The sequence below is a fragment of the Triticum urartu genome, chromosome 2A (assembly GCF_056163025.1).
Source record: "Triticum urartu cultivar PI428250 chromosome 2A, HENAU_Tu73, whole genome shotgun sequence".
NCBI lineage: Eukaryota > Viridiplantae > Streptophyta > Magnoliopsida > Poales > Poaceae > Triticum > Triticum urartu.
In genome coordinates, this window is record NC_141874.1 from 762,635,419 (window position 1) to 762,652,927 (window position 17,509).

The 17,509-nt window shown below is 43.8% G+C and overlaps 1 protein-coding gene across 3 annotated transcripts; it reads right to left on the reverse strand.

The window, feature by feature from the left end:
- Positions 1 to 13,869: 13,869 nt before the first annotated feature.
- LOC147988008 (NAC domain-containing protein 30-like) lies at positions 13,870 to 16,719 on the reverse strand. Of its 3 annotated transcripts, none has more exons than XM_087545592.1 (4): positions 16,462 to 16,719; positions 15,126 to 15,338; positions 14,671 to 14,984; positions 13,870 to 14,572 (listed from the first exon to the last, which is right to left on the reverse strand). In XM_087545592.1, the coding sequence occupies exons 2-4, from the start codon at positions 15,301 to 15,303 to the stop codon at positions 14,153 to 14,155; spliced, it is 912 nt and encodes a 303-aa protein (XP_087401718.1). In that variant the 5' UTR covers positions 15,304 to 15,338; positions 16,462 to 16,719; the 3' UTR covers positions 13,870 to 14,152. The 3 variants fall into 3 exon arrangements, with proteins under 3 accessions (XP_087401718.1, XP_087401717.1, XP_087401716.1); XM_087545591.1 differs by having other exon boundaries at positions 15,126 to 15,341; positions 16,462 to 16,718; XM_087545590.1 differs by having other exon boundaries at positions 15,126 to 16,718.
- Between the last annotated feature and the right edge of the window lie 790 nt (positions 16,720 to 17,509).

Sequence of the window (17,509 nt, forward strand, 5' to 3'; positions counted from 1 at the left end):
TTTTGGGGCTCTACCGATATAAATATAACATATCATTTTGTAAATATCATTTTCAAATGTATCATCCGACAAGGACCGAAATATCGATCGATATGGCCAATATCTAGCCCGATATGTCCATCTAGTAGCAGAGCCAGCTCAGCCGGCGAGCCGGGGCAAAGTACACGGCGTTCCTGTCTGCCAGATTTTTGCCCCTGCAAATCGTTGGTTAGCCCTCCATTTACTACTCCTATTCAAACAAGAATGCATGGCTGAGCCCGGGCAGCTGCCACGGGTAGCCGGGAGGTGGCTCCGCCATTGTTTCCACTGATATAGAACGATATGTAGATTATAACAATTCTTACTGGAAAGGAGTGAAATAAGATTATGAATTTACAACCTCATAATATATTATCAAAGTCATGCACAATATGTTTCATACAAATGCATATATATTGTATGGTTTTTAATCATAGAGTAAGGATTTTGTGAATCTTTCCACAATAGTTTCTTAATCAATAAGTTAATAAACTATAAATCTAAAAGTGTTATGTTAAAGTGTTGAATCATACATTTTATTTTACTAAAAATAAATGTTTTGAACAAGAATAATGAAAAGATAGACATGTTTTCTCCGATATATCTACATATCACCCGATATATCCCCCGATATCCGACATCCGATATGTTGAAGCCAAACCGATACGAACCCGATATCCGATATTTTGAAGCTTGACCTTGATATTATGTATCTCAAGTACATAATGTTGCTTGTGGCTGTTGTATAATGTTGATCATTAAAACGTTCTTTTCTGAATGGGATCAATCGGTTGATAAATATGTATGAGATCGATGAAATGCATAATAAACAGAAAGGAAGGGGATTTAATTCCGCTTCATAAACTTAGAAAAATCATATTTCTAGATTTTTATAAATTCCGGGATATAAAGCTAACATGCAGGTATTCCTTACTCACGAGAGTTTCTAATCGTGTGGCAATGATATTTTGCAAATAAAAAGATCATGTTTCCTGTCACAACATCACTAATTATCGTCTTATGTTGCTGTTTTTCATAGGCCACTGACATCATCGTCGTCGCCATCCATATTACTACTTTTGTAGTGCAATATTCACTAATGTTTTTTTCAAGCGAGCTGAGCATAGCTATACTTGACATGGGTGCTTGCAATTTTCTTGATTTTATTCCATGCTTTCGGTACTACTTTATTAGTGGTACCGTGTGTGCGTCAATTACATGGTGTCTGTGGCAACTTCATCTATCTCAAAATCTGCCAACTCAATATGTCGAAGGTGCTCATAGGGTTGTGTATGTGTGCATGTGTTTTCTGAGCATCTATGTATGTACTATCTTTCACAAATGAATGAATCTTTTCAAAACAAAATATGCCACACTTTTTGAAATATATCTGGATATGTACATTTTTATTGCCTTCTTCCCCTAAGATACAAGTAATATATCTAATGAAAAAAATCATGTATTACAATTTTTTTTATAATGTTGTAATACAAAATATATTATAAAAAATCATACTATATCAAAAATACCATAAATCCAAATATGAAACACCGCGGTATTAACCATATACGTGAATATCTGACACAATTTCTTGTCATTATATGGAACAAATTCAACAAGTGCTTAAATTTATTCTTGGGCTATGCCATGTATGATAATAATTTGTGTGTGCAACTCACAAAAATTGCAGTATAATCTTTACCATCGACATCAAAAGACTTCATATACTATGTTTATCATGGATCATTCTAAAAGTGATGCATGAAGGAAATTAAAATGTAAATGGAACATGTTATGTTTTTACTAAGCATAAGAGTGTGTGCATTCTGAGAACCATAGAGACTTCTTGCTTTCTTTAATTGCACTTACATTAAGAAGAAAATTGTATATGCATAAGGATAACACTCCTCTGTAGCATGACTACCTCTCATTGGCCTTAGTGTGGCAGCTTTTAAATATACCACATTTCGAAATATATTCAGATAAGGATCCTCCCCCTCCATCCCGGGGTCCATTTTTAAAAAATCCCAGGTTTTTGGGTCCCAGGTTTGTTTCACGGGTCCCACTTCATAAGATTTCTCGGTTCTTCTTCAGATTACTCTCATTTTCCGTACATCTTTGTTTGTGCGTCCTCGCAGCGATATAGAGGTGGCAATGGCATCCCGGTTGGCGTAAGTCTACCTAACCTCCTTAGCATCCCAATGATGTACTCCCCAATGCTTGCGGTGGACATTTAAGGGTTTAGTCTCCTGAACCTTGTTGTACAATGTGTAAGGTCTCTTATTCTGTCTTAAGCTTTCGTCAGACAGTGGTGGTAATGGCAGTATGATGGTTTTTCTTGTAAGGGTTTTCTATTACGTTGGTACTCCATTGGTCAATGGAGGCATCCTGCAATTGAAGGTACCCTTAGCATGTTGTTATAGTTGTAAGCTCCTCGAAGGTTTTAACCATATTGTCTATGAAATAATAGTGATAGAACCCCTAAGAAAATTGTTTGCCCAGAAGACAACTTTAATTCTATCAATTTTGCATGTTTTATACAAATTCGGAAGGGTTGGATAGACTTTTTTAATAAATTCCCTGCAAAAGAAGAAGTTTTACCTCTTATTTGTATTTTTTTGATTTATCCTTTGATTTATCCTTTGTTATTCTAGAATTTTCTATTCATGTAAGCCTAATCATAAGCTAGACATCCCTATCAGGATATTTTTGAGACAATCAATTCATAGCAAAAATGTATAAACTCTGTTTATACAAGTATCACAAATGAATCCACGATAACATTCAAGACTATATTTTTTGTTCTTATTTTCTCTCATTTATGGGATTGGATTTAAATCTTTAAGGTGTAATGTGTCAAAAATATCTAATTTCACTTGTACTACAAACACGATTAAATTGTGCACGGTGCATGCATATTTTAAACGACGAACATTACAAATCTAACATGAGTTTGTTATTAATATTTAACAACGTTATCAAATCACATGCTGTCATAAGTTATCGACACAATATTAGGTTTGAATGTGATATGATAAAAATGAGTTAAAAGTAAGCATAAAAGTTTAACATGTTCAAATTGTGACTTCTCAACCTCACAAACCATTTTTATAGATAAAATGCATAAAGCTCAACTTCAAATTTGTGAAGACGTTAAGTGGTAAAATTGTGGGGCTTATTATTACGAAGGCAATAACTTGGAGAAAAACTAAAAAAATTACATACAAAGACCATTGAAGATAAGAGACCTACATGCAAAAATTAATTTATTTTTTGCTTTGTTTTGATAATAATTTGTAAGTGAAAATGGAGCTAATCAAAATCAAAACACTTAAATATCATATATTTTATCATGGACCATTCTGAAAGTGTTACATGGAGGAATATTTTAATTTACAACGGAATAGTGAAAGAGTGGAGCAACTCGGGCAACCAATCCCCCTTCATGACCTTCTGCCTTCCAGCTTCTCCTCCAGCATCATCATCATTAGTCAAAGTTCACATTGAATGGTAGAGGGGCTGTCGTTCTAGGAAACTGTGTTGTGGAGGAATAGCGGAGGTCATGCCGATGAACGTCATGTGGCTTGTGTTGCAGCCATTGCATGTGCTCCAGCCTAGATCTAATTGCACTCCCCTGGTCATATGAAGAGGTGGAGGATAGAGGGAACTATCCTAATTCCATGGCGTGGCCAGCTGGCAATGGCTAAGCAAGTTTTGTTAGATCCGGGTGTTGCCGCAAACAAGCTAGCGTGGTTAGGATTTGCGCTCTTTGGCACATTAGTTATCCAAAATAGTTTTTATGTTTTAAATATCTTAATTTAATTCATTTATTTAGATATTGTACACGATATCAGTTTATCATGCTAGTGCTTTAGGACCATATGTTCCATATTATAACTGTCAATTATGCAAGTGATTACCCTATAAGTTAATGGTTATTAAACAAGCAGAAAACTATTTTGTTGTCTTTCGTATATTCTTGATGGAATCGTAAACATATGAGATAAGTTTGTACATCTTTAAGAACATTTGCCTCCCATCTTCATTTTTTAACATAGTACAATCAAACACATGCACGAGCATATACTCATCCCTATGAACGCACGCATGCAAACCCTACCCCTATGAGCACCTTCGAGAGACTGAGCCGTCATAGCATCTCTTGAGTTTTTACGAAGTCACCACAGGTGCCTCACACTCGACAGGAACATCTCCTCCCACTGAATGTCTCCTCGCAGCCTTCCATCTTCATTTGAGTGTAGCTTCCAAAATTAAAGTACACAACTGGACACTAAAATCAGTAAGTTTTCTCATATATGTTATTTTCTAAAATTTTGTGATGAATTATTTTTTGCGTAGGCCATCATCATCCCAAATATTTTTAAATACACATTTTGTAATTTACATGGAGACACGTGTTTTTAGTAGCTCCCCGCCCCCATCATATACATGTGGTCATATCTGCTTGAAAAGTATTATTTATCGCTTTTCATAAAAAAACCTTATCATGTTGTAATATAAATATATTATGAATGTTATAGAGAAGCATGAAGGATCAAACCATCCATTATAAGATATTAGCATGATATGGAATTTTATATTCAAAATAAAAGAAGGCAAATAAAAATTATTGCGGTGTATTATAAGACTTTAGTTACCCACACACTGAATTTCTTGACATCTCAAGGACAAATAGATGGGTATACACATGTCATACCCTATTCAAGCGCATGATTATACCTATGAGAATGAAGAGGAACTATCTAGAGAGACAACTTTCTTAGGATCACATATTAATTGTATATAGCTAATCACTGATGTTAAGATGTGCCATCTTCCTACCAATATATGCAACAAATCGAACAAGTAGGATCCGTATTTTCTATGTGCAAACAATTATGTTGGAGTATAGTTCTAATCAACATCCAAACACTTAACTATAATATGTTTATCATGGAACATTCCAAAATTGATACACGGAGGAAAGATTTTTAATGGTTAAAGCCCAGGGTATCTAAAGCGACAATTACTCCCAAAGGCCTCCTCGCTCAGGCTCCCCCGCCCCATTGTTCTGAAGCAAAGATCATGCGGATCCAGAGTTGGGGGAGGCTACCCACTGGTTCCAAGGCGACGTGCTCTAGAGCAAGATGGTTCACTATGGTCCCACATGATGTAGCATGCCTCAATTTTGTGTTATGATGCTTGGTGACGGTGGAGGACAACCACAATGATGGTAGTAGAGGCGGTGCGCAAGTACGCCAACCATTAGAAGAGCTCACGCCTGGATCTGGTCGCACTCTTATGCTCCGGCTAAGATGTGCAAGATATAGCTGGCAATCATAGTGGCATGGTGGGTGTCTGGACGGGAAAAGCTTGTCTTACAGAGGTCATTGGAGATGATGATGACGGTTGAGGGTATCCTTCTTTTCATTGGAGACATAGTCGAAGAGCTCATCCTCTCTACCAATTGATGTCGAAAAGACTCAAGGTGGTTGACGTGGTCGTTGGCGAGGCCAGACCAACATTCCTACCTTGTGGTTTGGTTTGTGTGTAGTTCGTGCCAACATGCGTCTTCTTCATTCGCGAAGGCGTCGCCGAAGAGCCATGTTCAATCACATGCCTAAGATGGTACTCTTGTTTGGTGGTCACTAGTAGAAAAGGGGGCTTTGGTCCAGGCCGGGTAAGCCCATTAGTCCCGGTTCAGTCCAGAACCGGGACCAATGGGTGCATTTATCCCGGTTCGTGCGGCTAAGGCATTAGTCCCGGTTCACCTGGGCCCTTTAGTCCCGGTTCGTGCCACGAACCGGGACTAAAGGGTGCGATGCCCATTGGTCCCGGTTGGTGGCACCAACCAGTACTAAAGGTTAGACCTTTAGTCCCGGTTGGTGCCACCAACCGGGACTAATGGGCTTTGAGGCATTAGTACCGGTTCATGGCACGAACCGGTACTAAAGGTCCCATTTTCAAACTCCCCCCACCCTCGTGGACCGCCTTTTCAGTTTTAGAAAAAACAAAAGAAAATGATGGAAATGTCAATAAAAATAAAATAAAATAAGTTTCCCATGTGATATGTGATCTAGTTGTTGGGAAAATTTACAAATATGAATTTCGACTTTATTTGCAAAATCTCTCTGGAATTTGTAAAATGGACATAACTTTTGCATACGAACTCGGATTAAAAAGTTTTTTATATGAAAAATCATCTACTCGAAAAGTTACATCCGATGGAGACCGCCTACGGCCTGTTTGAAAATTTGTAGAATCCTCAAATTCCAAAAGGAAAAAAAGTTATGCTCAAATTTCAGTTTTTTTAAATTTTCAGTAAATCTGGTCAAACTATGGTCAAACTACTTATTCAAGAAGTATTAGTGTTACTAAATAATTATTCAAGAATATTAGTGTTATTAAATAATTATTTCACCTTTTTTGAATTTTGGTCAAATCTGGTCAAACTATGGTCAAACTGTGGTCAAACAATGGTCAAACTACTTATTCAAGAAATATTAGTGTTACTAAAAAATTATTGTTTTTTAGAACTATAGTTTCAAACTCAAACAGTGAAATATGTGACTTCATGCTCAAGCTAAATTCCTGAGGGTTAATAGGATTGACATCTTACTATTGTCAGGAAAACAACAAGTACAGACTTGGAAACGAGGGAGAATAGAACCCGGAAGTTAAGCATGCTCAGGCTGGAGTAGTGAAAGGATGGGTGACCGTTCGGGAAGTTAGATGATTTGGAATGATGAGGGGTGATTAGAGATTAAATTGAGCAGTGATGTGGGGTGATTAGAAATTAGAGGTTAAAATAATTCAGAAATTTGAAAATAAAAAAATTCAAAAAAAAATTCAAAAAAAAATCAGAAAATTTCCTTTAGTACCGGTTGGTGTTAAAGGGTCAGGGCATTTAGTCCCGGTTCTGGATTGAACCGGGACTAAAGGGTCAGGGCATTAGTACCGACCCTTTAGTCCCGGTTCCAGAACCGGGACTAAAGGCCCTTTTTCTACCAGTGGGTGAAGGCAAGTTTGGTGCTCCTAGTTGCGGTATAGGGAAAGTGAACTCCTTTGTGGGTGGTAGTTTAGGCATAACTTAGCTAGGTTAGTCTTTATTTTTACAGATTTTTCCTCTAACCAGCGGTACATTGTAAGGCTTGGCCCAGTTTCGCTTGTAAACTATATATATTCTCATGGGCACGCACTTGTCCAGCCGCGCTAGCCGCCCCATTGCTTCGCGATCCGCACTCGGACACATAAGTTTTAAATTTTAGTTTCTGAAAACAATGATTCAGTTTGTAGCGGGTTTTGAAATTACTAGTTTGTCGGTCGCTCGCACCAAGTTTCAAAAGTTGAAACTTAAAATGTATTGTTCCATTGGTTGCAGGTTTTGAAACGTCAGATTTTGTCGGTCCCAAGTTGATTTTTTAAAAGCTCATCAAATTGTATTCAAAATAGATCTCATTTGAAAGTCTCATCACAAAAAACACGATTATGCAAACGGAATTTAATTTGGACAGCATGTTCCCGCACATGCATGCTACAAATCCTCTCCCCGTAAACTGGGCTAGTCTATGTATTTATTTTTAACTTTGTCTATCTATATATGACATTACAGGCGTAAACTGGGATTGTCCAACGAGGTTTACTAAAAACTATTTTATTTTTGTATACAAAAAGAAATTCCAAACAATAAATATGTCTTTATTAAATGTCGCTGATTCTGGGACTTTCCAGATATGTAACCACAACGTCTTTTAACGAAAAGTAAATAAAGAGAAGTTTCGTGTTGATATATATTTTTTGAGATGAGATCGCTGACCACCCTTGCCGCATGGTTAAGTTTGGTTTTGATATATGTGCTGATTTTCTTACAAAATGTCCTCGTTTCATCTGTGGTGTATGAGATGCATACATTAGAACTAGAACCACAACAAGTGTTTTGAAATGGATGGAGTTATAATTTCCAAAATAAACTCGACATGTGGCGACGGTGGTCCACTTGGAGACGACCAATGCTGACACAGTTTAACACCAAAGCTTGACCGTCGGATGAACATACGTAGAGACACACTTGGACAGCGACGAGAGCCAGACAACAGCTAGCACACAGTCCTACACATTGCATGATTACAATTACGACGCGCGCGGGTGGGTGGCACCGGTCTAGAGAGACGGCGCGGCCGGGGCCGCTGAGGCGGTTGGGGCGGCGGATCCAGAGGCCTTGCCGGCACGGGTGTCTGCATGACGCCACTATACATCAAGACAGTGCGCGCGCACCATGGGCGACGGATGGATAGATGGATATGTATACAAAGCATGAATCGATTGATGGAGTGGAGATTGACAGCTTTGCTTCTCATCGTCGTCCAGGCCGGCTGGCCGGTGCCCTTGTCGGGAGGCAACTACACATCGTCATGATCATCATTGACCGAACGATACGTTGTCATGCATGAAATGCGGCGGGTGCAATGGGCACTATCTATATATTCTGTTGTTTGGTGTTGACGTGTTGGTGAAGTCGCATTTGTTCATTTGCATACACATGCATGATAGATGCAATGATGCTTTTTTGTTAACATGTATCCTCTCACTTTCATGTTCCAGTGCATGTACATCACGGAAAAGTCACATGCATTTGAGTTGTCTCCGGAGTGCCGGCATCTGCGGTCGGTATTGCCTTCGTTTTCAGGTGAATATGCATACTGCGGGATTGCGGGTATTGTCGTCAGGGTTTCTCAGTGGCTATCGCCCGCATGCCACATCAATGGCCGCCGGCAATGCTCGGCGGACCACCACGCCGCCGCCCGTACTATCACTACCAAACCGCCACCGCTGCACTACGTACCGCCACTGCCTTGCCACCGCCCGCTACACCCCACCGCTCGCGCCGGCCTTCTGCCCCATGGTGCCGCAGGGCACATGTATATGCATCGCACCCCTCGGAGCTCCGACGGTGTCTTCCAAGCTTGAGAGAGAGAAGATCATCCACTCATAAATCAAGTAATTGATCACATATCTTTTTCTTTAGAAAAAGAGGATGACCTCCGGCCTCTGCATCTAGACAATGCATGCGGTCACTTTATTAATTATTCACACAAGATCTTACAAAGTCATACAACACTAAGACTAAAGTCACCGTCTAAGCAACTGTAGCTACACCTATCCAATTGATGAAGGGGCGCTGATAGTCTGGGCCTAATACCAAACAGACATCACAGCCAGACGTAACATCTAAGACCTGAGGTCCCAACCAGGATGCCTGCCGGGTATGGGCACCCACTAGTCCGGCGTGCTCCTCAACCAGGACGCCTGCCGGGTATGAGGCCGCCGCAGCCACTTGCCACCAATCCATCTTCAGAATTGTACTGCTGCATCTACCTTGCACGGTCTAGCTACCATCGACATCACCACGACGCCAGACAGCCTCCTCCTCCTGCACGAGTCCATCTCCGCACATCTGACGCCGAGTCTCCACTGCGCCATGCCGCCGAGACCCACCGTCGATGATACTGTTGATGCCACACCGCTCCACCTACATCCCATCTTGCGTCAACTCTGAACTACCAGCAACTCCACCACCCTGAGCAGTCCTCGGCCGACGCCTTCAGGAAGGAACATGACACCAAAGTGCCATCGTCGCCCAAACAGAGGAATAGAGAATTTCGCCTACGCTCATGGCAGAGGTGGGGGCGTATGATCCACACCGAAGCCTCCAGGAAGGGAATCGGCCCCGAGGGCGTCGACTTTGGTGCGGCCGCCACGCCGGCATGGAGTTTCCCTGGATCCATGCCCACCCACCAGATCCATCCAGGCAGTATTGGCGTCGACCTTAGTCGCTACCGTGGCTAGCATGAACAGGAGTAGATTGAGTCGGAAAAGACGCCTCCCATGGAACTCCGGTCGGCCATCAAGGAGTCGCCGTAGCGCCGCCGCCTCCATGCCGCCCACGCGGCCGTGGAAGGCCCCCCATCTGCACCCGCGCGCGGGTGCCGCCCGCTAAGCAGGCCGCACCGCGCGCCACTGATCGAGGCCGCCGCCCCGAGATCCCGGCGCCGCCCGAGGCACCGGCGGTCAGATCTGAAACAGATCGACCACGGCCACCATAGGAGCGCCCCGAACGGCCCTCCACGCGACCACCGGGGGAAGCAGCTTCTGCCGTCGCCTCCCTGAGTCCTCGCCGGCGCGCCCCGTCGCCAACACGCCGCCAACTGCCGCCGAACGGCACCCGCACCAGGTCCGGCCGTTGCGGGGAGGAGAGATCCCGCCGCCGCCGACGCCAACCGGGCTTTGCCCGGCGGCGGGCAGGAGAGGTGGGAGAGGGAGCCGAGGGCTTGGCGGCGCTAGGGTTCCCCCCTGGTCGTCGTGCTGGGGCGACCCAGGGGAGAGGAGAGGAGAAGGGTCCCCCCTGTCTCTAAACCAAAAAAAAATACATTAACGCCACACAGCGCGTGCGCGCGACACGTCACTGCTGAGCGGCCGCACAGGAGTTGTGGGATACGTCTGATCAATCATGGGGGTCATCATGTGAGGGCTTCTTTTTACATGAGAGCAGTGCGAGTCTAACCTTAGAGCATCTTTAACGGATCTCTTAAAACCTTGAACTCCTCATTTTGAGGACTTAACCGCACCTAGCAGATCTCTCAAACTGTTAAGAGGAGTAAAATTTATAAGAGTCAGTGTAAAAAAGTAGCACAAATCTCTCAAACATACCTGACCGACACCTATCAGAGTATAATTTTGGACGCCTCTCTCTTCCTCCCGAGCGGCTATCGCTTCCAGCTACCGTCGTCTAGTCTCGACGCCGCCACAACCAATGCCCTCGATTCTAGACAAAATGGAACCGCAAGATCCTTCCGCCACCCCGCGGCCATCGTCGCTGGAATCGACCCACGCGTCGCCCCTGCACCAAGGAATAGGTTGGGGACAAAAAACTTGCTTTGGGCCACTGCACCGTCAACCAAGGTCAGAGCGGCCACGGTTCCGATAGAACGCCCTCCCCTTGCTCTGGCCGACAGCAAGCAGGCAGAGAAGCCGACGACAACCATGAAGGCATTCACGGCAAAGAAGAAGAAGAACGACATGCATCTGTGCCACTCATTTTTCGCCGATCGCCACCGGTGCCACAGTGGTGCGATGCGAGCGTCGATGCCTCATTTCCCGCACATCACATAGCCTCATAGACCCAGCACAGCAGCAGCTGCTCGAGAAAACCCCAATCGCCCCCGGCCAAGAAAGTCCCCATTTCTCTATTGCCGTGCAGCCCGCGCTGACCATGGTTGGGAAGCAACGCTGGCGTGCCGAGGCACCTACGTCGGCATGTGCTGCAGAATGTGGACAGTAGGGACAAAAGGAACGTGGCAGCTGATACATGTCCAACATATTTACTTTTCCAAACACTCTTGTTCTTATTATGGACTCTAATTTACGTAATTTGAATGAAATTAACCTGGACTAATCCTGTTTTCAGCAACACTACCATGGTGTTATTTTTGTTCAGAAATAAAAGTTTTCAAAATTGGACAAAACTTTGCAAAGATTTTTTATGAAATAAATAAAAAATACTGAAGCAAAGAGGTACCAAAGGGGGCCACCAAGGGGCCACAAGCCAAGGGCGCACCTACCCGGCCTCTGGCGCGCCTAAGGGGCTTGTGGGGCCCATAGAACTCCGGCTGGCATAATGCAACCTATATATTCGTCTTCACGAGAAAAAATATGACAGAAAGTTTTATCGCGTTTTATGATATGGATCCGCTGCCACATCCTATTCTCAATCGGGAACCATAACCTAGAGTCCGTTTGTGGCTCTAGAGAGAGGGATTCGTCACCGTCGTCATCACCGATTAACAATATCATGTTGCTCACCGCCATTAGTGAGTAATTTCTTTGTAGGCATACTGCATGTACATGAAGATGGATGAGATTTCTTATGTAAGTGTGCCAATTTGTTAGGGCTTGGTCCCTACTATCAACTATGTTCTATGATTGATGTTGCTACTACTTTGATATGCTTAATGCTTGTCACTAGGGTTCGAGTACCATGATTTCAGATCTGAACACTTATGCTTTCATGAATATATTTGACATGTTGATCTTACCTGCAAGTTGTATGCACCTGTTATCGTTCTGAACCTTAGACCTCCAAGGTGACAATGATTGCGATATCGACCGAGATGACTTTTACTTGAGGAGTTCATGTATTCACTATGTGTTCATGTTTTGTTCCGGGTATCTATTAAAAAGAGCGTCTTAATTACCCTTAGCTTCCATTAGTACCCCGCTGCCACGGGAAAGTAAGACAAATATGTAATGCAAGTTCATACCGCAAGCACGTATGACTATTATGAAATATATCCCAGATATGATTGATGAATTGGAGCTATGTGTATCGGTCTAGGTTGTGACAGTTATATCCTGAATTTCATCTAAATATCCATCGTTACTCCATGGCTACGCTTCAATAATATTGTCTTTACTCAAGTTACAACAACAACTAGTACTACTACTATGTTTGTTTGTTACAAACCTACTACTATTACGGTTACTATTGCTATCACTACTATCATATTACTGTGCTCCTAATAAATTGCTGCAAGGAAGTGACTCTCAAGTGTTGTTGAAGTGATAACTTAATTGCTAAGGCTTATAAGTATTGTTTGGCTCCCTTTGTGTCGAGTCAATAAATTTGGGTGAAATACTACCCTCCAAGTATAGCCCTATTTATGAAGTTCACTTGGGAGTTAAATATCTGCTGCAATTTATATTCATTATGAAGAATTTTCCAGACCCTAAGACCAAGATTATGCCCTAAAGAATGAGGACAGATAAGGAACTGCAAACTAGCTCTACGCTTGATTCACCTATTGTTTTAAGTCAATTTGTGACATCACCACCATGCTATACAATCTGATATGCTGCATGTAATAGACACTGCTTCTGCTGTCGATGATATTAATGATGATGCTTCTACTTTTGCTTGATAAAACTTTTCCACTTGGTGAATTGTTAGATGCTCATATTGCGAAAGACAAAAATATTGAATTGGCTGAAACTTATGAATCACCTGTTACATCCTAGTACTCCTGTTAGAAATAAAATATTAGAAGATGTTCCTGAAGGTTACACTTTTGATGAGTTTACTAGAGAGTGTATGGCTTATGATACTACTAAAGGCATATAAAGTTTATTGCTATATTTAAAGAAAAAGCCATGTACACAATGATGAAACATGATCATAAGTTTGCAACTTCTCCTATTTTCGTATATATCCACCAACCTATTGATCCCGTCGGAAAAATACATTTTAATGATCAGCATTATACAGCGGCCACAAGCAACAGTATATATGCACTCAAGATGCATACTTATCTTGCAGTGCAAGTCTCTGTCACTTTGTTGACTATCGATAGATAATCGATGTGTACTCGATGGCGAGTAGGAGACCCATCTATCTGTCTACATGTCGACTTAATTATGACTCAAACATAAAATATCATGACGCGTAAAATTAAATTACATAGGAAAAGAGGATCGACAGGGAAACTCAATTAATCAACTCATCATCGTGCTAGATTGATGTTAACTAATCCCCATGGGCACATCATGCATTTAATTAACCGTTCATGCCCGGCCCAGACAAATCAACCAAAAAAAATTCATGCCTATTGTCAAATGAAAGATTCTCCATTGAGTGAAACATATACGTACACTCATGAGTGATGATGATCAGCTGTTCAACAAATTCAGTGAGTAAAACAGAGTGCTATGTCTGCCTGCTGTGAACTAGAACCCACACTACGATGCTAGGTTCACGAGTGTCCATCAGGTGCAACACAAACACTAATCTGGGCTCTATAATGCCTGTACTCCGCAGTAGTGGACTACTATTAGCAAATCATGCGTACGATAAATCAACTGTCCCTAAAATTTACAAAGTGAAACAGAGTAGTCTACAGTGAAGCACATAGATTCAGTAAGTGGAACAGAGTAGTCCATAGGAAAACACATGGGTTCAGTAAGTGGAACAGACTAGTCTAGCTAGGTACAAGTGGCAACCAAGTGTCCCGGACATCATCTACTACGAAATCATGTATACAATGAAATCGATGCTGCTACGGTATGTCAGCTAACTGGATCTACTTCACTGCTCTAGGTGCAGATGTGATGCTGTGACGTGGAGCTGTGACGTGGACAGCAAGCTGTCCAGGAAGTTCCAGTCGATGCCGGCCGCCGCCTGTCCCTGTCCCTGCTGCTGGAGGACGGCATCGTCGCCGCAGCCTAGAAGGGCAGTCGCCGGCGGGCTCTCGATGAGCTGCGGGATATTGCCGAAGAGACTCTGCTTGGAGTCCAGCAGGTCCTCGGAGGAGTAATTGACGTCCTGGCTCGGGAAGCCGAGGCCGCCGGCCCCAGCAGCGCCAGTGCCGCTCTGCAGGTAATGGAGGTCACCGCCGCCTTGGATGTGCAGCCACGGCCGCGCGTCGGCGTATGCAGGGAAGATGTAGGACGGCCTCTGGTTCGGGGTGGGCTTCTGGAACGCCCGGCACACCACCCAACCTTCCTCCTGCATCATCATCACCATGATCATCATCAACGCCAAATTCTCAAGAAGTAGAAGAAGAGGTGTGGCAGGAGGAGGAAGAAGAGGAACTAAAGGAAAACCTGTGTGGGTGCGTGCTCGCTTGTCTGGAGGCGATACTCGTGGATGATCCAATCGGTCTTCCTACCATTGGGGGCGCGGCCCCGGTAGAAGACGAGCGTCTTCCTCATGCCGATGACGCCCCGGCTCCTGGACGACGTCACCGGCTTGTCCCTGCCGGTGGCTTTCCAGAACCCGGCCGCCGTGGCGCGGTTGGTGCGCGTGCCGCTCGGATACTTGCGGTCCTTGAAGCTGAAGAAGTACAACTCCGACGATGACTGCTCGTCCTCCGCTACCTGACGCGCTCCCCGTCCTCCCTTGCCGCCGACGCACCTGTCTGCACCATCCATTATTGTTGTGATTCTCAATTTGAATCACCACCTCACCAGAACACTATGTACCAAAACCACCACATGTATTTTGGAACAGAGGGGGTAAAAATTACAAAAGGGACTGACAAAATTCAGATGAGTAGTACCTTGGAGGTCCCATGGCTCGATCCGGTAGAGATCGACCTCCTGGATGATGTCGAGGTCAATCGTTTGGGCGGCCACCTTCCTGGCCAGGTAGTACCCCACCAGCTCCTCCTCTGTGGGGTGGAACCTGAACCCCGGGGGAACACACGACTCCTCCTGCTGATGCTCCATTGCTAGCATCTACCTTTCTGCCTGGTAGCAAGCTAGCTCGATGTCTTCTGAAATGAAATCAAGAGCACAACCTTTTCAACTTACTACTAGTAGATGCATTTGTGGAGGCCACAGCTGATCTTCACAGAGGGGAAACAATGGTGCTAGCTGGTCCACCGATCGACCGATCGTGTATATATGTTGTATGCGTGTGGACCAAAGAAGGTGAAAAGGATCTTTATAGATAGCTAGAGATGAGCACAGACTCTTGACAGCAAGCAGAGCAGAGCACATGTATGTATATGCGCACGCTCATATGAACTGCTATTTATATTGTAATCCGGCTAGCTCTAGCAGTCTATATAGCCGACACCAAATCTGTCTATCTATCTACTATAAGTGCACTGCAATCATGTCCTGGATCCATTTTCTAAGGGCAAAGTACAATTCTAATCTAGGCCGATTGCAAGCACTTGATGGCATGGAATGTGGGCCGGTACTCTAGCTAGCTTGCAGAAAGTGTGAATGGAAGAAGATAGAAGGCGGGATGAAAAGGACCTGCAGTGCACGCTGGGTGTAGCAGCTGTGAGAGTGAAGCTTTTAGGGGCATGAATGCAAAAGCCAGCATGTATCTTTGAGTGCACTTCAGGATTAGCCTCTCCTCCACCTCTCTCTCCGTGTGTTCTCCATCATTTTTCTGCGCCGGCCTACTGGTACCGGACGCGTACCAACACTACGGTTAGAGAGAGAAGATTGGGTCTGTTGTCAATTTTGTGGTGGACTAGAGGACTGAACTACAGGCATCTGCGTACAGTCTTGTGGGGACGAATTTCAGACACAACTCGACTGGAACGATCGATGATGTACTATGAGTTTCAGAGGTACACGTATCAAGCAGGAATATAGTTGCAGACTCAACACTAGGTGCGTACTATGAGGAGTACCAGCAGGAATCTGGTGGAATATGAGGCCACTTTGCATGGTAGAGCTATATGCAAATGCAAGTACTACCTAGCTGGTGGTACCACACTGCACTAAAAGAAGCGGGGCTCGTCGATCAGCCATGACTCATCACTACAGCTAGCTAGGTTGTAGATGCAGAACCCAGTGGCCGTCGACCAAACAAATTAATTTACTAACAAAGTAAATTGGGACAAATACAACCATATCGTAGGTGTGGGGACTCACCAAATTAGCCGATTGTGGAGAAAACCAAGAGAGCTTGAAAAGAGCTGGCTGCCTGCTCTATGATATGCAGTAGAGAGTGAGATGAGGCGCTGTATCAATTGCAATTGCAGTATTCCTTCTAATAATGAGGTTGGTAGCTTCGTAAACCTGACCGGGGCCCTATTTATATAACCCATAAAGCACTCGATTGGGAGCATGCATATCCCTAGCTGATCACAGCCACCAGTCGATTTTTCCCTGACAATGATAGGTTAGAGACACACATAGAGAGCAGGCCAGGATTGCGCATGGGGGTGGCTACACGGCTAGCCAGGGGGCGGTGGTGGCTGTCGAATTGGTCGGCTAAGAAGAAGAAGGAGAAGAGTCATGGTCTTTAAGCTAGCTAATTAGCGACCACCCCCACTCATAAATCCATGGAGTAGCATATTTCGGTTGTGTGTCGCTCTACATCAGTCTCTATCAGCTGATCAACTCGCTAGCTAGCTTTACCGCCGCCCTTTATATTGTTGTGCAAGAATGACTTACTATCTTCCCTGCTTGCAACACACGTTTGCCTAGGCCTATCTCAAGCTCACATTGATCTGGGTGCAGATACAAGAAGGAAATAAGAAAATACAAATATAGATTCCTTGTGGAAAATCGGTGGGACTTACTGTTGGGCCTGCCACCGGCGAGCGAATCATCCTCGAGCAGTGCGCAGCCAACATTGCCTCTCCATCCTGTCCCACTATCTTTTCTTTTTAGAGGTCATGTCCCGCTGTCTTTATTCAGCACTAGAAATACTATGTATGCGCTGTACTATACCGTATACATGATGGTAGAAGTTGTGAGTTGTCGCTGTCTGGCTTGGTGAATGCAATGCTTCTACTCAATCTCGGATTTACTTGTGACGATTGTGCACATCATGGCATATGCATCCCCCTGGCCGCCCATTTCGTTCTATTGATCAGAACATGTCACTGCATGCTTTGTATCTTATGCATAGATTAGACGGATCCATACAACATATGTTGCAAATTACGTACTCCAGTGACTTGAGAAAGTTCAA